This window comes from Prenolepis imparis, unplaced genomic scaffold (assembly GCF_030444845.1).
Source record: "Prenolepis imparis isolate NDT839.2.m4 unplaced genomic scaffold, iyPreImpa1.0 SCAF_1, whole genome shotgun sequence".
NCBI lineage: Eukaryota > Metazoa > Arthropoda > Insecta > Hymenoptera > Formicidae > Prenolepis > Prenolepis imparis.
The window spans coordinates 12,338,147-12,364,616 of record NW_028141159.1 but is presented as its reverse complement, the minus strand read 5'-3'; the positions used below and the strand labels follow the sequence as shown (position 1 = coordinate 12,364,616).

General features: G+C 34.7%; 1 protein-coding gene across 2 annotated transcripts in view; it reads right to left on the bottom strand.

The window, feature by feature from the left end:
• Sm (heterogeneous nuclear ribonucleoprotein L) overlaps positions 1-26,470 on the bottom strand; it is a 151,356-nt gene that overhangs the window by 86,467 nt on the left and 38,419 nt on the right. For both annotated transcript variants that reach the window (XM_083034101.1, XM_083034187.1), the window contains exons 4-5: positions 3,367-3,452; positions 1,290-1,386 (exon numbers count right to left, since the gene is read on the bottom strand). In XM_083034101.1, coding sequence (XP_082890227.1) covers positions 1,290-1,386; positions 3,367-3,452 — 183 coding nt within the window. The remainder of the gene's footprint in view (positions 1-1,289; positions 1,387-3,366; positions 3,453-26,470) is intronic.

Sequence of the window (26,470 nt, the reverse complement as noted above, 5' to 3'; positions counted from 1 at the left end):
GGTAGAATCAGATAAAAACCGGTTAATCCATCTTGTGTCGCGCTCGTGTTGCTTACAAGCGTTAAATTACAAGATTTACGACAGCATCACGAGTGTGCATTGATTACGATAAGTTATTTAAATCGACGGTTGAAGTTTTTGCTGATTCAGCTTTCATCTGGATGAGATTGAGAGCTGCGCAATTACAGAGAGAAATGAGCAGCTCTATTATATATATTCTATTATTAAAAAGTTACACGCGCGCACGCGGTTTTTCTCACTAATCGTACAAACGATATCTCACTCAATTATATGTGTGTAATATAATTATGTGTAACATAATGTTACATCATAGATCAAAATTGCTCCAATTCTAAAAGTTATTCTGTGCATTAAATTACAAGTACAATTATCGCGTGACTGATGCATAAATTATATGAGATTTAAAACTTTTTCATTGAAAGTTTTCATTGTATAGAATAATTATTTTTCTAATCTTTTTTTTTTTTTTTTTTTTTACAAATTAGTAATATATTATTTCTGAAGGAAAATTTAATCGAAAGACATCGTTTGTCGTAGTTTTTCAATGTAAAACGTTAAATGTGCCGATAATTAAATCTCAAATTAAATTTCTTTACGTTATGTTCATTATTATTTAATATTATTATGTAATATTATTTTAATAATTTCTCTGTAAAATTTTGTTTTAAATATATTTGTGTCGGAAAAAGATTAAGCGTTTTCCATTAAAGCTTTTCATCAAATAATTCGTGATTAAAAGAACTGCCGTTGCAGCTTTGAAATTATAATCTAGCGTAATTTATATATCCGATAACTCTATATATGTAATCTGTATTTGCAAATGCACCATAAGTGCACTTAAAGCGGATTTATCAAACATGTCGGAGTACTTATATGAACTTTTGCTAATTAACTGTTGCAAAGTATCACATAGAATTCTGTTTTCAGGCCATAAACTCGCAGCATTGCTAATTGTAATAGGTAACGAGTCGCATAAAACGAATAAAACGAGCAACTTTTCCGAACTTCTGCGTTAACACGAGTCGTATTATGTAAAATGCCTTAAACGTCGAAATTTTAAGAGCGGATCTCTTTATTCATTAGTTTTTTTTTAATCAACGAGAGCAATTTGCTTTAAATGAATTTTAAGAACGGTTCCTTTTCTTCATTAGTTTTTTTAAGTCGACGAAAGCAATTTGCCGTAACATTTAGACATCTGAATTCGCATAAATTTTTCTCTCAAAAGAAGAGAACAATTGTAAAAGTTGTAATTGTTGGTAAAAACTCACCTTCGCGAAGTCAATTTTTAGTGTGCAGCAGCCGGAGTATATGTCTGCTCCATGTAGCGTCTCTTTTGCTCTGGTTGCTGATTCCACCGAGTCAAACGTGATTATCAGAAATATTAGTTAAGGATATATATGACAATTTGTGGAAAATACTTCAAAATATTTCACACGAAATACAAGTGAAATTTGATGTGTGTTATTATTGCTGTTTTAATTTATATGATAACGTAAGTTAGTTTGTGTGTGTGAAATTATTACATCTTATTTAATAAACGTTCATATTATCAGTTTGATAGTATTTGTATGTAAAAATAAAAATTAAGGGTGCGTGAAATGTTATTAAAAATGGCTTATCGCACAAATCAAATTGTGTGAATTGTAATTTCACCAAGAGTTTTATGGGAAACATGTAAAAATGTAGCATTCCGACAGCACGAAAAGCTTCACAAAGTTCGCTACAGCGTCACAATGTTATTTTCCTGCAAAGTGGTCGTCACGCAGTATAAACCGGCGATAAAACCCCGGCCTGACTCGAAGTTCTAACGAATTTATGGTCACGCGGAACGCGGCTCGACTATTATTCGGATCATAATAATCCGGAATATATTCCGCCAGGTGGATTTACCGAAAATACGATGCGCTTCTCGCGGCAGTAAAGCTCTCGATGCGCGTTGAACGAGTTCGCGAACAGAGTTCGTGGCGAGAAAGTCGAATCTCCGTCGAGCCTCCACCGTCAAGTTAACCCGAATCCCCCTTATAAATCTTCATTACGTCGTAATGGTAGCGCGTGTCTTGACAAAGTTTCCTCGGCCCGGGAAAGCGTGTCAGACGGAGACTTGATCCCCGCGGGGGCCTCGAGTTCTCTCGTCGAGCGCGATGTACGAGGTGACCCTTGAACTCGCGCGTACTTACCGCGCAGTTGCCCCGAAGTTATCCATGCCATGTGTAAATCAAATTCCCGAGAAACGCGACGGTTTGCTCGTGTAAACCGTTTCTCGTTATTCGCGTGTGTGCCGTCACAAACTCAAATGTACTTTATGTACTTTAAATCATACTTTAAATTACGTACTTTAAATTTAATTTTTTTTTACATAATTCTTTATATAAATTTCAATGCAACATTTTTTTTATAAATATATAAATTAAAATCAAATTAAATTCCTGGTAAAATGTGCAATTACGAAAAGATTTATTTTCAATTTTGAAAATTAATGAATTCCGAAAAATTTGAAGACTGTTATAAGATGAAAAATTTTTGTCTCTTAAATGCTTATCCAGAATTTTGTTATACGTTTCGCTCGCCAAAAAGTTTACAACTTTATTAATGCGAACATGCAGTATCTATATACACAGTTGAAAAATTTGTGTTAAATTTAACAAATATCACATGTCCCAAACGGTCCACAGAAATTTTTGTGTTAATTTAACATAATACGGATATGTTAAATGATGACACGAATACTGTGTTAATATTTTAACATAAAATAAATGCAAACTTCAAGTAAACTTAAAATAAATTTTGTGTTAAATTAACATAGTTTAAATGTAAAAATTAATTAAAAAAATTGTTAATTTTACATTTTATCATCCCCACTTACATTATAAAGTAAAATTAATATTTTTTTTCTGTAAATTTTAATAGATAAATCTTGTTACTAATAATACCAAACATATTTATTGTGTAAAATTAAAAGTAAATACACATTGTGTTATTTTTACACTTTTTTCAGTTATTTTAATAATTTAACATTTAAGTTCAATTAACACAACAGCAATATGTTAATTTAACATAAAAATTTTAACGGGGACCGTTTTTAACAAAAAAACACAAATTTTCCAACTGTGTAGTCGTAAAATAACTATAACATTCTGCAAACAAGACATTAGTGGTACACTATTTTTCTTAGTGATTTACTACGACGCGGCAACGCGAGCATCGCTGAATTTAAAGTGTTAATTTACACAATTGAAATTTACACACGTACCTTCGGAGAAGTATTAACACAAACCCCCAAAATTGCAGGCGAAATGATCAAACAGAACAAAAAGTCGTAAGAATAAAATGTATTGTAAAGGATATTCAACCATGGCTTGTACGCCGTTTTTCTTGAAGATTACGATACGTTGTACCTGCCCACTGGGTGCACTGATCGTGTGCAACACTTCCTGCAACAGAAAAGAGGAATGCACTTGAACAGATGCATGCGTAGATATTTTAAGACAGTATTTCCATACTTTGTTGATTTAGGTGATGGTGCATCAACTCTCGGCAAGTCTATGAAAAACACTTGTAAATCAACATGTGTGGGAAATTAATTTTCGTTTAAATGTATCACGACGTTCAAATAAAGTGATTAAGAAGAAGAAGTAATGATCGCGCGATATGCATTATCGATTTAAGAAAAAAATGTATATCATTTAAAAAAAAAATATTTTGTCAACATTTTCTTAAATATAACAAAATTTATTCAAAATTTAGAATCATTTTCTGACATGTTCATTTAGGATACGTTTTATTTCAAGTCTTATGCAACTCAGCCACTTAATTAAATTCTTCTATTTTCTTCTTATATCATATCGTTAATTACCATGCAGATAAGGATGAAAATGATTGACATGCGATTTTATTCTAAAATCCTACAATTAATTCCTTGTTATTTAGAAACTGTATGTTGATATTTCTCAATATTGGAACAATCCTCTCATTCTTCTTAATCCGTCATTAAAACCTGTCATTAAGAGGAGTGACGGTAATTTTGAAGCACTTCGTACTTCCGTTAACCTATTTCTAGTACATGATCGATACATCATCGTATATCATGCGCTGCAAATCGAATAAAGTTTACACGATGCGTTCTCCAGGGTATCCCGACATGCATGACGTATGCAAGGCGTTCGATATAAGTTTGACCGTTTTCGCGCGCGCGCGCGATACTCGCAACAGATCTAACCAAGATCTAAACAAGAAGTTTACGTAGGGTGGATGAATTGAGACTCAAAAGTTTGGGAAACTAAGCGAGACAGGTCGCAAACTGCATTTGAACTCATCCGCAAATATCGCCTCGACTAATGCATCGGCAACTCTACATTGTCTTTCGGTAAAAAAGTTAGTTTTACCGTAACTATTTTTCCATTTGAGGAGTCACATACATACAACACACACACGTGCAAAATATTGTCACAAAAATACTGCAAGTTCTTTATTCTAAAATATATTATGCAATTTTATTGTCGATTCTCAACAAGAAACCGAGTTACGTGATTCAAGATTTATGTTATAAAACTAATCACGAATATAACATAAATTCATGAATGCAATTGTATTAATACAATCATACTCTGTAGATGTACTTGCGTGATGAATACTATCATTTGAGAATTAGGTTAACTAGATATTGTTACAGAGAATAGGACAAGCTGAAGAGAAAATAAGAGAGTGAGAGAGAAAACAGAGTTGCAACATATCCGACTGGCATTGATTTACATTGCAATTAGCTCTCTCTAATTCAATTCTTAATTCGTAATGTCCTGTAAAAGTAACAAGGATATATTTGAAGACTGACACTCTGTTGAATGTCAACAGGATATTAAATCGCGACAATTATTCATAGCAACGTTATACAATAATACTTAATCTCTTTGTGACTTAATTAATTTTTCCTTGAAAAAATTTTAAATTAAATGAGCAATTTACGAAGAGAAACAGTGATGAATAATGGAGCTATATTAATTATATAATAAGCCATTTTTCAAACCACGATATCTCAAAGCTCTGGCGACGCGATCAAAGAAGGTGTTAAACATCGCGCAAATGTGTGGACGGATCGCGACATCTTTTATTTCAAAATAGTCGATAATTGAGAACATTTAGCAGAGCAAACGCGTGTTTACCTGTCGAGATGCCAACCGAGGAGATCTCGAATTTGCACGGCACGAGCGACGACACGACGTGGCTCGCCGCCAAAGTAGCTTCCCTGTGAATTCCCCGCGCAGCAACATCTTTCGCGCGGCTAGACGAAAACATGCAACTAGTGAATCGCATCTAGTGAGTCACGCCGTTTATCCGAGAAAAATACATCGTGACACTTAAATGCAACTTCAGCGCGCGAGACAGACCGACGTATATTATCTCATGCTCACGATTAGTCATGCAATCAGACGACTAAGTGAGACGCAACATCTGAATAAGGCTCGAACGAGATGAAATCGAATGAATGCACAATCTCGTCTCATGAAAGCTTAATCTGTCGATGCTCAAATGGTTGATTCGTTTAATTATAACGCACTTTAATTGTTTAATTGTTAGATAGTGACTAAGATTTCGCAGAGTCTTGTTTTAATTATTAAAAATTCGCGATTCTTTACCAAAAAACTCAAACTATTTTTTAATTATCTTTATAAAATTTTTTTCGAATGCTACATGAAATATAGCGAATGCAGTTATTCATTTCTTGTATTCGCACAATCGCGCAAGTCTAACGAAGAAAAGTTTGATTACTTTTGAATTCAATTTATTATACAGCGATCACAAATAGGGGAGCGGAGAAATTTGATTTTTTCTCGGACAGCACGTACTCGTCAGGCTTTACGAAAGGTGGGGAACAGTTGACACGATAATTAAATTGTTTCGGAAGTTAATAAAAAAAAGAAGAGAAAAAAGAAACGCAAGGTATACGCTTGATTATGTAAAACCGTCGCCGTATTCGGTCCGGTAAATTTTTATATACACCGCGCGCCGGCGCATCTAGCGCCGTGTCGCCATGTAATATGTATGATCCGTTGCATTTCAGATTGGCTTATGAATAGGAGCGAGCGTTCGCTGGTTCGCATCGTCGCCTGGTTGTGTTTTCGGAAATTGCGCGCGCGCGAGACCGACACAAACACACACACACACACTCGAATTTAATTGTCCAGTGTCGTCCGGGTCGAGAACCCCCTTTTGTGTGCCGTAACGTGCTAGATACGATGTCAGAAGGGAGGAGGAGAGATCTTTCGGGCACGGTCGCGGTATAAATTCAGAAGCGGACGACGCTTCCGCAACAAGCACAAAGCCGCCGTTCGCACGAAGGCGATAGGATGAGCTCGTTCGCTCGCTCGACGGGATCGCGATAAGAAAAGCACGTAATCCTTTGTCCCGCGAAAATGCATTCGTCGGGGCGAAGCGCATCAAAGAACCGCGCAAGTCGGTAGAACGCGATTTACTAAACCAGCTTATCTGTCGCATTTTCGTGACGGAAGAACGTCGCGGCCGCAAAAGAGGATCGTTTCTAGTATCGTCGAAATCGAGGTGCCTGGAATGCCGGAAACAATTAACGCCTTTAAACTGCGGAAGAAAGAAATTTCGATAAAAATAAATTTTTTACTTTGCAAATGAAAATTTTCAGACAGGAACATGAAGAGAAAATATGAGCGAGACAAATCGTCGTGTATAAACAATAATAGATATCTCGAAAAAAAAAATAATAACTGAGGTAATACATAATGTGAATATTATTTTATAAAAACGTTTTTTAAATCAGTTTTTTAAATTCAGTAGTATAATTCCGTTATAATTCAGACAGTATAATATTATTATTATATATACAAGTCAAAATTGGTAAAATTTGTAATATAAAAATAAATATCACACATGTTAACGTGCGATAAAGAATGTGACAGTATAATTGAGATTAAAAGTTCAAATTCAGTAGTATAATTTCGTTATAGTCAGTCTTATATTCAGGCAGTATTCTATCGTTATTAAATATACAAGTCAAATTTGGTAAAATTTGCATTATAACAATAAATATCACATATTAATATGTGATAAAGAATGTGACAGTATAATAGATGAAAAGTCAAAATTCAGTAGTATAATTCCGTCATAATTCAGACAGTATAATATCATTATTATATATACAAGTCAAAATTGGTAAAACTTGTAATATATTATAAGAATAAATATCACACTTATTAATGTGCGATAAAGAGTGTGACAGTATAATAGAATAGAAAAGTAATTAAAAGTCAAAATTCAGTAGTATAAGTCTGTTGTGGTCAGACATATTTTCACATCGTTATATATACAAGTCAAAATTGGTAAAATTTGTAATATAAAAATAAATATCACACATGTTAACGTGCGATAAAGAATGTGACAGTATAATAGATTAGAAGTCAAAATTCAGTAGTATAATTTCGTTATAGTCAGTCTTATATTCAGGCAGTATTCTATCGTTATTAAATATACAAGTCAAATTTGGTAAAATTTGCATTATAAGAATAAATATCACACATTAATATGTGATAAAGAATGTGACAGTATAATAGATGAAAAGTCAAAATTCAGTAGTATAATTCCGTCATAATTCAGACAGTATAATATCATTATTATATATACAAGTCAAAATTGGTAAAATTTGTAATATATTATAAGAATAAATATCACACATATTAATGTGCGATAAAGAGTGTGACAGTATAATAGAATAGAAAAGTAATTAAAAGTCAAAATTCAGTAGTATAAGTCTGTCGTGGTCAGACATATTTTCACATCGTTATATATACAAGTCAAAATTGGTAAAATTTGTAGTATAAAAATAAATATCACACATGTTAACGTGCGATAAAGAATGTGACAGTATAATAGATTAGAAGTCAAAATTCAGTAGTATAATTTCGTTATAGTCAGTCTTATATTCAGGCAGTATTCTATCGTTATTAAATATACAAGTCAAATTTGGTAAAATTTGCATTATAAGAATAAATATCACACATTAATATGTGATAAAGAATGTGACAGTATAATAAATGAAAAGTCAAAATTCAGTAGTATAATTCCGTCATAATTCAGACAGTATATAATATCATTATTATATATACAAGGCAAAATTGGTATTTGTAATATATAAAAATAAATATCACACATATTAATGTGCGATAAAGAGTGTCACAGTATAATAGGATAGAAGTAATTAAAAGTCAAAATTCAGTAATATAAGTCTGTTATGGCATGGCAATAAATAAATGATCATGAAAAAAACACACAATAAAATACAAATAGATTGCTTGTCTGGTAGTCTCTAAAATCCTATGTTTTCCAGACTGGCTAACAGTAGAGTTTATCGGTAAGATGCTAAGGGATTTAATCCTCGTTCTTGAGCAGGTCAGGGACTAATAATAGATCTGCTTCGTCGGAGGGCATCAATCAGCGTGTCGCGCGCGCGGGCGAGTAGCTTGGCGTATTATTGTCTTTCATCGGTATTTTCGTGTATCTTTCGAGAGTGTTAATACGACTAATCCATCGTCGTTTATAAAACACGATCGGCTCGGCAAAAGCGAGCCGGTGATTTATGGCGGCGGCGGCAGTGACGGCGTTTCTCTAGCGAGGAAATATTTCCGCGCTAGAGCTCTCTTTCCGGGTTGTTGATAAATATTCTCTCCAAGCATTCCCCGACTCGTTCTCTCTCCACCTCGATACCACCAGATGGTTCTGGTTATAATGCTCGTTTTGTACCGGTACGAAACCACCTCAAAGCGCGAGATTCGCCGACCGCGAAAGACAGAAATGCTGATGTCGTCTATTAATTAGACAGAACGCGGGACAGACGTGAAATGAGGCATTTATTAATGCATCACGAGCGTCGCAAATAACGAGATAAAATGCGAAATCGTCGTGAAATATGAAACAAAGATTGCGAAGAAGATAACAAGCGCATGGAAATGTGAGTGACAGTATAAATTTATTGTTAAAAACTCGACTATAAAGAGAGAGAACTTTTATAATACAAAATATCCGAGTCGCAACTTTGCGCGTATCAAGAGCAGCCCCAGCTGCGCAGGCAAATTTTTTAGGGGAAGAATCACACATTTCATTAGCATGTAAACGACGACAATTCTCCGTGAAAATCCTTCTCTCAGGAATCGAGAGAATCGTATCGTTCGCGAAAAAGACGAGGGATAAGAACTTTCGCGTTTCGGAGCAGGTTCGCCCTGCAATAAGCGATCTTTCGCCGATGGGAGATAAGGAGGACCGAATTTACGGACGGTACTTCTAATCTCGCACCAATCCCATTCGTACGGGACTTACAAGGCGCGTGAAAAAGTGATGAAGCGCCCGCAATTACGACATCAATTTGCTCGGCACGAGAGTAGAAGACAGCGCGCCAGGGATGCACCTGGAAACTGGAGTATTTCCCACGAGTGCAATGCGCCGAGATATACTCCACATCGGGGTGTATTCTATACACGCGCGGGTCTAATAAGCATGACGCTTCCAAAATGCCAAATACGACCAACGAATTAAAAGAACGACAATATATTTATTATTTTTATATTTAAAATATTTAATTATATTTAAAACAATATTTAAAAATATATACACAGAGAGAATTTTCTCTTAGAATTTACCCTGAAAATTATGGTAATCGTGGGATAATATGATATGGAAAGAATTTTATGAGAATTTCTCTGATTAATATTTATCACAATAAAAATAATAATATCTATCACAATAGAATATAAAATATGTTTGATTAATTTTACTATGCAGTTTAATAGTTTAGTAAAATTAATCAAACTTATTTTATATTTTATTGTGATAGATTATTATTATTTTTATTGTAATTAATATTAATCAGAGAAATTCTCATAAAATTCTTTCCATCATATTGTCCCACAATTATCATGATTTTCAGGTTAAGGTAAATTCTAAGAGAAAATTCTCTTAGTGTAAATTATATTCATATCTTTTTTATTCCAATATTATTGATTTTATTTTTATTTAAATATGATTGATAATTTACGGATATAAAAATCGATCGGATGTATATCCGATATTTTTCATAATTTTCAGTCGTCAAAAATAAAATCGTCTTTTGGTATTTGATATTTTGTAGAAAATATTTGTCTTATATTTTTTTGAAAATAAAACGTGTTGCAAAAGATTCGATTATGTGATGATATAAGAGTACACAACTCTCAAAGTGCGAATTATTGACAATGTCATCATTGCGTATGTTCTCATAAATTCTGATACTATATAGATAAGCTTGACTCTCAACTCTTGATTTCGATCTTAACTCTAATCTCCAAACTCCAAGTTCTTAACTCGCAAACTCTCATCCAGTAACCCACATCTCCTGAGTCTGAACTGTAAACTCTCAATTCGTAATGTGATTTCGCATTTCACACGAATATTAACGATAAATAAACCCATCTAATTCTACGCTTCTGTCAATATTTAACAGCAAATTTATCGACAAAACTTGTTATTTCTGCCGAAGATGACAGATAAAACAATATTTTGCGAAAAATATTTAGCGTTTTAACTATCAACTTTATCGACTTGTATGACCGCGTTTTTATCGCATTGATGGTTCATTAAAAAAAGACAATAAAGAGCATAAATATCGTAAACTGTTTAATCTCGCATCTAAAAATACTGGAAGGTCAAAAGTGTTTAAGTGTGTGATTAAAAGTTTATCATTCCATCAAAAATGAAATATAAAACTATAACATTATTTTATTAAAATAATCTAGCGCGTGTAACTCGATCCCTTAAGTCAATGTACGATCGATATTTAATATCGCCGATATTTAATAGCGCAATGCTTATCTAGCATGAAGCAAAAAGTTAATGGATTCATCTATAAACACACGTATCGATTTTTAGATTATATTATTAATTATAACTCATGAATATCAAAATGTATAATAAGAAATTCTTTTCTTTCCATTTTTGAAAAAAATTAATTTTTATTTAATAAGAAAAAGAGAGAGAATATAATGTCAAAATTAAATTTCATTTATTTTCCAAGTGATTTTGTTTTACGGATAATTAAAATAATAAATCTGTTCGATAAATCGAGTGAAAATAAAAATATACTAATTGAACAACATCGATGTAACCTAGAGAAGAGTTTCCGGTTTCTCGCTACGAAATTCTAGAATGAGGCGAGCAATCGCCTAGTGAAAAAGGTCTCAATTTTGCCGCCAATTTCTCGGGGGAAATTCGTTGGACACGTTGGATAATGCGGGCATCGCTTCGAGAGGACGATCCCAGAAATGCGAGAGATATCGTTTCACACGCATTAGTCTCTCAGATGCGAGCTATATACTGAGTGAGCTGCAGCGCGAAACGCGTTGCACTCGAGAAAAGAAAAAGATAAGGGAAAGACGGTTAAAATAAATGGGTCGTACAAGAAAAGGAGAGAGGTCTCCGCGAAGAAAAGTGGCGGAAAACCCAAAAGACGTCGACTCATTTTTTCGGTCTTAGCGGAATCTGGCGTCATAACTGACCTACCGCGCGCTCTTTCCTCTTGTTCTCGCCTCCTTCACGAATACAAATGTCCCCCAATCCATATATGAGAAAACTACGTTTTGCATAGTCGTGATTTTCTAGTTGATATGACATTTCCATAGAAGATATTTTGCGACTTTGTTTTATAAGATATTGCATCTACAAATGCTGGTACGTATTTATTACGTATCTTGAGAAAAACTAGTAACAGAAGAAAATAAAAATTATTTATTTATTTATTATGAAAAGATATACAATTTATGAACGTGAAATTTTCTATCTCAAAAGAGTACGATAACAGATTATTTTTTTTTCTAAGCAAAAACAAAGTTATCACATTTATTAGGCATTAATAATGTTGTAAGTTGTAAATGCAATATTTTATACTTTCAAAGCAAATTTTTTTTTTCCGTTTATTTTCTCTTGTAGTAATTAAATTTAATGTCGAGATTAAAATGTATGATAAGGAAAATCCGGGGTGAATTTTTATTCTAGGCACCAAAATCGAGATAAAAATCAGCGTTTTCTGCCCGAAAGAAGGACGAAAAAAATATTTCATTTGATCGTTCAATGATTATAGATAACATAAACATGTACGTAGCTATCGTTTCATCTTATCCAAGGCAACCAAGGGTGCGAGGAAATTCGAGGCACGTAAGCGACTGGATTAAAATGTTTATCGACCCCTGCGTATGCGTTTAATTCCGCAGATTCTTGTTGCTCCCTGAAGATTCTACCCTTAGTATTCTATACAACACCGACAGTAATCATACGTTTTGCTAACATATATGTAGTGGAACGATTAAGGTCAACTCTCATTCAAGACTTTCGGTTGTAAGCTTCCGAATCACTGAAAGCTCTCTCAATGGAGCTATGCCGGAGTATTTCACGTCCGACGGTTATTCGGTTTCGGGTTGTTAAAGGTATTAACATTGTTGCACGTACAACGTCGGTCTTACGTCTATGATCCTCCCGGATAATTCCGGGAAATTGAAAACAGAATCATGTTAATACCGTGTTTGATACATAGCCCGATATTGCCCGACTTGGCAAAAAGTGAAACGATATTTCCTCGATCGATTTAATCGCTCGTCGTCTTTCCGCAATTTTCGAAGTTTTGATATAAAATATTATGGTAAGTAAATCTTAACTACTTAATTTTCTGTTAAAGTACTTATCTTAATTACCATTATTAAGCCTTATTAACCTATATAAAGTTACTTATGCAAAGTTAAAGTATATATAACTGTAGGTATTTTACATTCTTTAAATTTTCTTTCATGGAGAAAGAGTTTAATTCTTCTCAATTTTATTTCGATAAAATTCAACTTTAAAATTAAAAAATTCAAGTTTGAAAAATTTAATAAATATATAATGAACTGGAATATAAATAAATACTAGAAAGTATTTATTTCCTAAGAGGCGTTTTACAAAAATCAAAATTTCAAAATTCGACATTTCATATATATCCAACGATTTAATATTTGAAGAAGGAAATAGCTGGGGCTTAAGATATTGGATACTCGCAAATCGAAGGATTGCGATATTAAATCGCGCGTGTGGATAGATCATAGTGATCGAAAAAAACTTGAAGAATGAAATAAAGATTAAAATATAGAATATAAAATCTTTTTGTTATATGTATTATAATACATGCGAATATATTTGCAATGGAAATCTCCGTCAGGAATAGATTGTTTTATATATTTTTTAGTTGTACAAAAATCAGTTATATTATATGCAATATCGAATATTCAGATATTATTCAGATAGCGAATATTCAATATTTTCATAATTTATAGTTATATGTATATACATCATAATATATACTCTTTCCTCTTAATTATTATACGCTTAGCATATTTTTTAAAATACAAAAAAATGCTACGCACAACTGATTAAAACTTGCAACAATTGTGGATACTAATTGCAACAGCTGTAACGCAAGAAAAGTTCAAAAAGAACCAACCAAGTACCTAGTAGCGGATTTTGTAAAGTAATGCACTCGAGAGTCTCAAATCCGCCGACCGCTTTTGTTAATAATGATATTTCACAGATGTAAAGACCAAAGCATTTGGTAATTAGGCCATTTCGAGGGAGACATTTTCTGACGGTCGCCGTGCATACGCGAAAAGGTTATTCCGTGTCATATCAAGCAGAAAGAGAATACGGAAAACTTTCCAACGAGCGGCACGTGATGCGGGTCAGAAAGAAGTCAAGGAGCCGAGGCTCTAGAGTGATGTAGGTCTGTGCTATACAAGGAGAACTCTGCTTTGTATTTCCCAAGAGGGATTCGTGAGATCGTTTTTCCGGCATTACGTTATTTTGCGCACTTCTAAAAGACCGGCCACATGCGTACGTACGTTTTTGAGAGAACGACCACTTGACATACATACAATTAAGAATTTATTTCAGTAGAACAATGCAAATTCAAAATAGAAATAAAACTTTTGAGAAAGGAATTTCCCGAAAACTAACCAAGTCTTGCATTTCTGTCATATAGGAAAAAAATATTATAGTACAAAATTTAGTATAGTGTAACATAATATTATATATAATACTTATTTAATTATAATAAATATTTTATTAATATAAATAAGTAACAGTATTCTCGATCGAATAATCAAAATTTGAAGGAAAAGCATTATATGATATTATAAATAAATTCTCAATTTTGTTTATTAATTAAAAAACAATCGACACTAAGCTGGCCATATGATTTTTCATTAAAGTAAAATGCGATAGATGTAGGATACCTTGCATAGGTTTAGCGATCTATATATGTGTATGTGTATAAATAGAAATAGTTTTCAATGCTAGAGTGAAGGACTATTTGTTGAAAAAAAGTATCGTCCTATCAGATGGGATGGAAGAAATGTGTTACGAGAAAAAAGATCGTAAAAAAAAAATATAATCGTCATTATTCTTCAAGAGAAGGTAACAATGTACTATCGAATAACTGATATCGATGTATCCAACGGTAATGCCATGCCATACCATAGCCAGATGAGGAGCCGTACAGGCTCTTATCTGAAGAGCAGTTATGTATTTCGGAGTAATATCGGTTGCACGCCTTATCGTGAATGGAGGTCGTACAAAGGTAACTATACTCAACCTCATAGCGTTTAAATGTGAACCACCCTCGTAATCCTATTAAGGTCAGCGCGAGATATTAGTAACAGCCGTCGAATTTAGTAACATACCGTTGATTATCATTCTCGAGACCATTAGGTCAGTTAAACTACAAGAGATTTAAAATATGCACAAGTTTCCGCGACCTGGTATAATGTACATGAAAACAGACGAATAGAGAGAAAGAGAGAGGTGTACACTTACATTCCATTTCGTATCCGAGTTTCTAAACTGAATTCCTCGGATCCTAATTCAGCGTGTCACGCAAATTAATAGTGAGTCTGCTAACGAGATAGCTAATGGTCTGAGAAATTCAAGAAGTTATCGCGATAACTGCGCGGAAGCCGGTGTTGCTGTCTAACAAGCGGTACTAACTACTAACTACAGATGATTGCTTCGCCCAGTATCTCTCCATTAATTTCACGATACTAAAAATTCATAATTAACGAACAGTCAATGTTCTGCGTGTACAATACTGCAGAATTTTGAAAGCTATAAATTAACCATGATAACTAACTTGCTTACATTACGTTCCGACTATAAAAATCAGAAGTCATGTTAAAGTTGGAGAGAAATGTGCAAGTGAAAAATTTTCTATATAAAAAAATTTTATTTTTTTTTTATCTAGTTAAAAAATACTAGATGAAAAATCTGTCACCATTATATTATACGTTTGATAAATTGATATTCTTACAAACGTAGCACATGACAAATAATGAAGCATCTTTCTTTTTTCCCCCTTTTTTAAAATATTTATCGATTTTCTAAAATATAAAACAATATAAAAACATAATAAATATAAAATGCAAACTTTCGTAGCGCGGATCAGCAATTTCCTTCTTGCAGTCTAGAGTTAACGGTGCAGCAGGGGAATACGTAGTTAACGAACGACTGCGCGAAATTACGTACATCGGTATCGGTGAGTTGGGCGTTCGGCGAATGCGAGGTTGTTGTTGCTCAACAAGTAGCAACTGGCCGATTATAATCGCTCGTTGCGAAGCAGGCTGCAAAGCGCCGTAAAGCGACCGGCCATATACTCTAGCCCTCTCTCAATGCAACGGATACTTCGTGTAGTGGAAACTGCAACCTGCACCGGCGGATTTAACAACGGTGACCGAGGTAATGCGGTAAGCTATATATGTATCCTTTCCGTTCTCTATCTTTCTCTCTTTCCCTTCTCTCCCTCCTTCTCTCTCTCTCTCTCTCTCTCACTCTTCTATCTTACTCTCTCTCGATTTTCCGAAAATCCGGATTTCGAACTGCCTAATCCTTCAGCGCTCTGTTGTAAAGCGCTTATATTCACCGCGCCAGTTATCGATCGACGAGTGTCATCGACATTCGATATCCGACCTATGTTGTTCCGTTTCGTGAACTCGTTTATTTTACTCTCACATGTATGCATTTTGAATGCATGATTTGATATTCGCTCTCTCGAAAGTCATACAGAAATATACGAAATTTTCGAAAACTTTTTTGTGTCAAGTTTTTAATATATAAATTTTAAAAGAGAAAGAAAAAAGAGTGTATTAAAAAAAAGTTAATTCTCGGCATCGCAAATTTACGTAACACATATATACATATGTATGCATATAAAGTTTGATTTTTCTTTTATATTCCAAATATACACGACTCTACATTATCTCTTGAAATACTAATTTATTTTTACACCTCATATTTTATGATAAAAATCGGGGTTATTGTTCATGCTTTATACCGTACGAATTTAGGTTAAGCGAGATTTAAAAATTGAATCAGATTGAACTGTGCAAAATTTAAGACTAAAGAGCTTTTTTCATATGTCGAAATTATCCTTAGAGTAAATCTAGATTGCGGTATGTTTTTTTTATAACCATAATATAAGCAGCAGCACGGAATATACTAAATTCATGAAAATTCAGACAGTTGCATAATGTTACTCATTACCTTCGAATGCAAATTTAATCTGTATGTTGTTAACTTACATAAAATTTGCATAAATTTTTCTCTTATATTTTTAAAAGGACAATAATATCGCTTGAAGCACATATAATTCTTCAAATATTTCAAGAGCTTTGTGATAAATTTTCAAGAGATTTAAATCAAGAAAGGCTCTTTAAACTTTTAACTCTTTCAAAGTACTGATATCTGAATGATATCGTCAGAAATCCTACAGAATCCTTTATCTCCAAACTATAGTCGAAGTCAACTTGTAAAACTTTGATGATATTAACTTCATCGAAAATTTATAAGAACACCCATTATACCTATCTTTGAGCTCGTATTGCTTATCGAATTGTCAGCCAGATTTCGAGCTACATCAATGTTTGAGATAAATGATAGCAAAAGTCACAGTAGCGAGATAAATACACGTTTAATATTTATGTATTTGTTGTATTTATGGGTCGTCAGCCGTGCTAGTGAAATTACGAACAAGATTAAGAACCCTTCAACGCTTGTAATGGACCCATAATGTCATCGCCGGAAATAAGAGTCCTATCTCTCCGTCCTGATACAGAATGACGCATGGTATCGATACTATTATAGGAGTGCGAAATCGTGATTATAAGGGCTTCGGCTATCACGCAAGCTCAGGAGCGATAAGAGAAAAGAAAAGACCGTGTCAACTGAAAAGCTTGAGGTCGTAAAATGGGGGAGTTGTCGCGATGCGATATTTTGAAATACATGTTACGTTAAGCAATCTCTTCTCCGCTTTATCTTTTTTCCTTTTCATTTCCTCCTTTAAGATATAAAAAAGATTTTAAGACAAAGGAGATACTTTTATTACGTGTAATCAGAATATATTATCTAAAAAAGTATTTCATTGAAAGAAATATTGAGAGAAGCAACGTTCTTTTTTGTCGAAATTTTCCAATTCAACAATATATTGTTTTCCTTAATTTAGCGCAAACTAGCGAATTTAATCAAATTTAGTGCTTCCTGCGTAAAAGCCACAGGTAAATATAACTCGGTGAAGGCACTCGCTCGCCATATTTGCCCTGCGAATTAATTACGTGCTGTCCATAAAACCCGACGGTGGAACCGTGTGAAACATTCATACTTTCGTCAATGCATCGTCCTAAATCGACGATGCAAGAAGCGCCACAAACAGCTACTCCGCGCGAAATATATTCCATATGCAAATTCGGAATATTCACGAACTCGCGAAAAGCGAAATTCGCGACGAGTGCGCAAGTTGGCACTTTTTTCCCGTGCACTCGCCGAGGACAAACCGTTCCAAAATGCATTTAAATAAGGTACATGGGGCACAAATTATGAACGCGTTGTCACAACATATTACACCTCATGCTGTAAACGTGGTTTACAAGCTCCTATATTGTCGTTTGTGAAAACCTTAATGCGCATGTAAAATGACGTCGACACAAAGAAATGCCTCTTAATTGTCTCGAATTACCGCGATTCTCATTAATTTATTGTATATATATCTTGTGCAACGGAAACGTTTTTGCAAAACTGAAATTATACGAACTAATTTAATAAAGCCAGAATGTTGCCCCTTCATAAATAATGTAGAAAAAATATATATTCACTTATTAGATTCTGAATACATAAGCAATAGAAACTCTTTTTTCTTCCAACTATTAATCAAATTCTAAATATTAATCGAATCGAGATTCAGGTATTCCAAAGATGCACGTTGCATTTTATCTTAAAATTATATACGTTTCTATTTTTCCGTGAATCTCGCAGCTATCGTGCTATGAATATTCCGAGGAGCGTGTTTCTCGCAGCTCCTAAACCTGGTTTTATTAAAAATTTCTGACAGGAACGAGTGTTTCTAGCAAAAAATATATATATATATATGTATATATATATATATACATATATATACTCTCTCTCTATGCTCTGTATACTAAAGTCGCAAAAATATTTACAAGTACATTTGCTTCACTGTTTTATATAATAACAGAACTTTCCTGTTTTGTTCTTGCATTATAACATGGAATATTGTGAGAACTTTTTCGCATTTTATAAAGAAATAAAGCTCAATTATGATAAGATATTAAAAATCTTCGGGTGTGTGAAGTTGGAACCCCTATGTTATGCTATCATAGTTTTGTTAAGAGTTCTGAGTTATTTAGAACCATAGGAAGAGTTGTTGATAATTTTTAAAAATAGTTCCGGTTATTACGATAACGAAAATCAGTTTCAAAAAATAGGGGTGCCAACTTCACATATTTTTACACATCAAGTTCCAATAGTTTTGAGCACAGTTTTAAGGTTCTTTTAAATAGTTATATAATTCTGTAATTTTTAGATAAAAAACGTATCTTCGATATTGAAAGTATGTTTTTTTATCTCTATAAAAATTGCAAAACTCTTTCAAAAAATAATCAGGAACTATGTAACTATTACAATTTAAATTTACTCACCTCACGGTTGCTCCTTTGTTGCCCGATGCCTCCCCGGGCCTCCTTCTCGTACAAGTTTCGAAACACTCGCCTTATTTTTTTTCGTTCGCAACGTGCGGCGACGCCCGGGTTTTAGAATCTTCGACGCGTTTTGGTAAAACGCGAGACTCGCGAGAGCTTATTAAAGAATAAAACCGAAGCTCCATTTTCGCGTCGCCGCTTTTTCCAAGACCCACTTTTCGCAGGGGCTTATCGAACGGAGATGATCAAGAGAGCGACTTGGCCGCGACGCACTCAAGTCGCCCAAGGATGCAGCGAGATTCACGATCGACGAGATCAATTTCACGCGTGCGATCGCGATTACGATGTCGGTACGCGCGACGCGATCGGATTTATACGACAATTAACCGCCAAAGACGCTAATTAATACACTCGTCCTTTCGCGAACCGACAAGAAGCGCGCGACCGTTAATCACGAACGATGGAAAATACCACGAGAATGTAGCAGCACGTATCGAACGAAGATGGCGACTTGGCCGCGACGTACTGAAGTTGCCGAAGGACGCAAGCGAGACGAATATTGAGCGAGATTCACGGCCGACGAGATCAATCTCGCGCGTGCGATCGCGATTACGATATTGGTACGTGCGACGCGATCGGATTTATACGATAATTAACCACCAAAGACGCTAATTAATACACTCGTCCTTTCGCGGACCGGCAAGAAGCGCGCGACCATTGATGACGAACAACCGAAGAAGAGCACTGGAGGTGGAGCTAGACTGGCACTGCCAGTTTCGGAACGCGCAGCGACACGCGCGCCACGTCGTAGTGGTGGGGATATGTAGAGGTTGCGACGTGGGAGCTCGGCCAATCACATCGCGACTACATACCCCCCACACTACTACCTGGTAGGCATGTAGTCGCGACGTGATTCGCTCAACCTCGCACGTACGTTGCATCGCGACCGCTACAATGCCCCACCACTACGACTCGGCGCGACGTATCGTTGCGCGTTCCGAACCTGGCAGTGCCAGTCTAGCTCCACCTCCGCTCTTCTTTGGTTGTTCGTGATCAATGGTCGCGCGCTTCTTGCCGGTCCGCGAAAGGACGAGTGTATTAATTAGCGTCTTTGGCGGTTAATTATTATCGTATAAATCTGATCGCGTCGCGCGTACCGACATCGTAATCGCGATCGCACGCGTGAAATTGATCTCGCTGCATTCTTCGGCGACGAGTGCGTCGCGGCCAAGTCGCTCTCTTGATCATCTCCGTTCGATAAGCCCCTGCGAAAAGTGGGTCTTGGAAAAAGCGGCGACGCGAGAATGGAGCTTCGGTTTTATTCGCGCGCGAATAAGCTCTCGCGAGTCTCGCGTTTTACCAAAACGCGTCGAAGATTCTAAAACCCGGGCGTCGCCGCACGTTGCGAACGAAAAAATATAACGCGAGTACAAGTGTTTCGAAACTTCTACGAGGAGGAGGCCCGGGGAGGCATCGGGCAACAAAGGAGCAACCGTGAGGTGAGTAAATTTAAATTTTAAAATTATTTAATAGTTACATAGTTCCTGATTATTTTTTTGAAAAAGTTTTGCAATTTTTATAGAGATAAAAAAACATACTTTCAATATCGAAGATACGTTTTTTATCTAAAAATTGCAGAACTCTTTCAAAAAATAATCACGAACTATATAACTATTTGAAAGAACCTTAAAACTCCGCTCAAAACTATTGGAACTCGATGTGTAAAAAAATGTGAAGTTGGCACCCCTATTTTTTGAAACTGATTTTCGTTATCGTAATGACCGGAACTATTTCTAAAAATTATCAACAACTCTTCCTATGGTTCTAAATAACTCAGAACTCTTAACAGAACCATGATAGTATAACATAGGGGTGCCAACTTCACACACCCAAATCTTCTATAATTTTATTTGCTCTTCTTTCTTTGCAACATATATTTTCTAAATTAAAAATATGCATATATATATACATATTGTGTATATATGTATATATGATATTGATTTACTTGTTCAATTATTGATTATTCAATTACAGCTTATTATTGATAGCTGTTTGGAATATTGTACTAACAATAATGCATATGCCATAAGCTGCGCATTCCGTATGTGTGTCACGCAAATGTCATAAACATGAGAGCTGAATTACTAAAGTGCGACCGACATTATACCTCAAAGCTTCGCATCCGTGCGCATCGCATCCTCTGAATGAGATACGCCGAATGCAAAATCGTAATTGCGGGGCATGTCTAAATGCGCTCGTTCAAAGACCTTTAAGTAAGATCCGCTAAACGTAATAAAGGTGTCGTATGGCGCGAGACACGTGGATGTTTCACATAAAGCTGGCGGAAACGGCGGATTCCGCCGAAGATTTATGCGAACGCGAATGCAGTTCACCGATAGAATGCATTAAGGAGAGGAAGTTACGGATAAGAGCGACGAAAGCGCGTGAACGCTTCTCTTGCGCGACCGTATCTGCATAAAATTGATACGTCGAACAGGTGGGTGGATGCGATGATGGAAGACCGCGTTATCTTTCGCCGTAATATGTTTCAGGAGCAGAATCTATCATGATTCAAAAATTCACCCAAGTATCTCAGGAATATTGATGCTGTCCTCAGTCGCGCAAGCTGTTATCTCTCTACCCTGTTTTATAGTTTTTCTATTAAAGTTTTATGTTTATGTCATACACTAAAATAATATACATACTATACTAAAAAAATATTCCGAAAGAGAATTCAGATACATACCTATAAGTATCTTCAAATTCAGTTTATATAAGCTATATAAACCTATATGTCATAATGGTCAATCTAAGGCTATATATTATTTGCAGCCGATATTAATAATTCGTACGTTTAAATCTTGTTTAAGCAATTCAAATTTGCCCTCCAATATTCTCGGTTTCAATTTTATTTCATGACAATGATAATTTTCTTATTTCACGTTAAAAATGATTTTCGATTCGCAGTAGATGGAAACAAAACATTTCAATCATGTCGCTCGACAATAGTTCCTTCCAGCTACTCCTTTCTAGATAAACTTTATTAGTTTCCGATATTCAGTTATATGCTCGAATATTTCGAGCGTATAAGCACAAATATGAGGGGAAAAAAAAAATATCCAGCGTTGTTAATCGACAAAAATCTACCATTCGTACATACGAACTTTTTGACCTTCACCCGAATAAAAATTCCATTGAACGAAAAATATAGCGTCACAGGTCGTGACTTTTTGTCTGTGGTGTTTGCCGGGCAAACTTTCTGAAACATACATTAGATCATGTCTAGTACATGTGTTATAAAATTTGAACACCACTGCGCTTGAAATATCTATGAAGGAAGCTGTTTTACTTGGTATTTTTCGCATCGCGTGTATTGCTCCGAAATTGAACGATATTGCGAAGAATCACGTACTACTTATGAAAAAGAAATTCTTACACGCTTCTTTAACATCCATCAAAGTTCTTATTCGCGGATTTGAAATAAATTATTATTATTACGTTTGTTTAGGCATTATATAAAATATATTAATAATATATATATATATATATATTTTTTCAATTATAAGTTTATGTTTAAAAGAATCTATTTATTGAGAATAATAAAAAAAAAAAAATGCTAAAGTATACGCAGCACATTTTTGACAGCTCAATAATTTACGCGAATCTTTATGCACTTGCTTTCCCGTTCGCAAAAAAAGCAAGTAACACTGAGCACAGATACTTCCTACTTATTTAGTGCGACATAAATCACGGGAGTAATTCGCACCGGGAGTATAAAATATTCAAGATACGATCACAAGACTCACACACGCGTGTACTTGCTGCAAGATAACTCGGGGCATGTTTTCGAACACATGGTTACGGTTTTCCCTCTTGTTCCCGGCGCTATGCCGGTATATCAGAAGCTGTCTAATAAACCGACCTTTACGAATACATTACTTGCACGGTGCGTTACTTTGCTATAAAGCCAAGCAGATACCTTTCCTCGTCCATGACTCCATTGTAAATGGAGAAAAATCAGAAATCGTTATTTTATGAAGTGTTAATAAGTGAAAAAAATTTCTATTTTTAACTATACGTAACAGCCTTGGAAAATTGATTATAATCGATCATAATGAGAAATTTTTTCAGCTTTAACATATGTAATGGTGATATATGGAGTCGACACATCGTTAGTAAAGACGAGAACGAAAAATTATTATCCTCACACATGCAGACACAAAGTTATGAATCTTATCCTGTGAAACACGTTTTCCCGTTAGATGACAGTAAAATGTGTGACTAACCCAGTGAAGTTTTTCTTCTGCGGAAGCACATAGATAACAGACTACATGACTCAGCTTTATATGTATGCAAAAACCAATTCCACTCGTTTATCACGATTCCAAAATATAGTTCGCTGCTTAGATTTGCATACATCGACGCGAAATGCGGGATGCGGAAATGGCTACATTTATTACGAGCGCATAATTAACGGAAAATCCTCGAAAAATTTCAAATGCCATGAGTTTGTGATATTTCAATGCAAAAATGCTATTATGACTTTAATAAACAGCGAAAGAGAGATGGAGATTTTACATAAATAATTTTAATATTAAAAAGACTTTATTATAAAAGAGAATTTAAATTATATAATTATTAATATGTAAATATGTCTGAAGTATATTAAGTATTAACTATTACATGTAAAAATAATTATTTTCTTGCTACATATTTATTAACATTTTAACCATATAGCAATGTTTACTCTCTGAAATATCACATTTGATATTCGGTGTCTGTGTCCTTTCAACAAATATTCCTTAATTGTGACGAAATCGGTTTTGGCATGAAATCCAATCCAGTATTATTGGAAATTCGTGTTAGCCCACGCGACCCTTAAAAGTCTGAAAGCGAAATGGCGCGCACCACCTACGCGATCAATCTGTATTTGTCGTGGATCGATATCGCACGAAAGCCGCGTATAGGTATGCAACGTCAGGCAGTTGTGATTAATCGCCCAAATTCAAAGCACAGTTGATATTCCATTCCCTGCGATAACAAACAAATTCCCTTGATATACAACGTGCACGCTGCCTCGGACGTCGGATAATGCATGACTATCGGTAAAAAGCTTTGTGAGGCTGGCATGGGGAAAAAGAACGATTGGAAATGAGAAGGCATTAGAGCGAAAATAAAATTTGATCTCTCCAGGCCAAATGGCGATGAAATTGCGCGTTTGCCCCGTTACGCAAATAAGATATGTATTCTTTTTTACTATACTTTATTAATTTTATATCAAAATATTTTTCAATATGTTTCACTTTATACCACTTTATATATGTATATGTTAAATTTGAAAGAATTATAGTGTTTTAAAACTTTAAAAAAATGTTAAAGAAAAATAAAAAGTCAAATTTATGTTTCCTAAACAGTTTAATGATTATATTAATTAATAAAAACAAAAAATTGATTAAATTAAATTTAAGACGATATGGAGATATTTTAACATGCATGCGGACGCGATTCTCTAATAAATTTCGATTTCCCCTCCCATGGTATTAGATATGGAGGATGCGCTCGAGTAGAAATGAGCAAGATTTTGGAAACGGCGAATGTAAGGCTAATCGCCAAGAATTAGTATGCACGGTAGAGAAGCTAGAATTATAGGTTTGATGAATATCGCGCGTGTAGAGATTAGTCCGGAGATATAAATCTACGGTTCGTCCACGAATTCATATCTGTTTTTATTAATTGAGATTTAGCATGATACGCGCGCGAAAGTGGCGGCGGGCGCTATACTTCGTCGTCGCGACACAGAATGCGGAACCACGTGCTCTCGCGTGCGTATTTAGTGCCGCGTCTCTACGTTCGTTCACGCGTTTTACTCTCGGACATTTTATATATAGATCTCGGCACGGCGGTAACAACTGTTAGCGTCGACGACGCATATTAACAGTGTAGCCAATAAATGCGAGACTCGAATTCGCCGCATTCATTACATACTTTAATCAGAGTCTCGAAATAAATTTACCTCGATTTTATCATGCTTTACTCAATTATTTTAATAACGCGTTGAATAATTAATTTTGTATCAAAATAGCATGATATACATTGATCTCTCTTTTCACTGCGTAATAATCATGTCATAAAAAAAATTTATGAGACACGTTCTCTTGTGAGAAATATAATCAATTATTTTTGCACAACGTACAATATATCTCTTACGAGAACATTATTTAACAGCATTATTGTAAGTTCTTCGTGTACTCTTACGTAAAATCTATTTGAGGAAAATAATAGTGATTTTTTCCATAGCGTTTTCTCATATTTTACAATCTGCGAGATACATTGTGCGCGTGACACAATTACGGACACAATAGCGCATCCATGCAACACGCGCGGATCTTGCAATCTGTCCATAATACATATACGGCTGTGCACTGCATATATGCATAATAATCGAGGGATAATAACAACCACCCACGTGTACGACCAAATATGTGCGACAAGCAAAAAAGCACAGCAGAAAAAAACTTTGAATATAATAGGACTTTATTACTCTTAATTATAACAATATCAGTTTTAATAACTGCGCGTGCAACAGACACACATATAGTTAAATTAATGCAATATATATGTATATCGGAAGGTAATAGAAATATAATAATAATAATTATGGCTCGCTTTTCAGTGGACGACTAATGACAATTGCTAATGACAATTAAACCGCGCGCAATGGAAAAAGCTGCGTTCAAAGGAACATTTTATTAACGTTAATTAACAATCGCCTGTTAGTGTCGATAACGATGTATTGCGCAACGAAATCAATTACTGTTATAACTAAATCTACGATTCTTCACATTCGTGTAAAATTATTAATCTGTTTTTCACATATAAACCTGTTGAACAAAAATAAAAAAATAAAATTCAAAAATAAACGTAAAATTTCGGGCGCAATTAATTTTATTAGATCAAACACAAATATGTTTTATCTCACAAATATTCCAACTCAAATATCCTCCAAGCGGACCTTACATTATAAACAAATTTTAATTTAAAAATTAGTTCAAAAAGTATATTTAATTCAAGTTTTTTCCAAAAATTCCAAAGTTATAAAAAAGATAGTCAAGTTATTTAAAAAAGTTAAAATCGGATGTAAATCTGATGTAATATATTCTTTTCTCATTAATCTGTAATTGTAATGTATTATAAATAATCGTTTTGCGCGATTGATGTTGATTTGTCCCTTATTTCAAGATCGCTTTAAAGATAAATAATTCTGATTGAGGCTGCATTGATAGACATTCGCAAATATAAGCGGCTTCTACAGCTCGCGATCGTTTGTGCGTCTCTCGTATATCGCGATAATCCACCGCATTTCGAATCCAGCAGCAACACGCGTGTGTGTGCTTGCGTGAGAG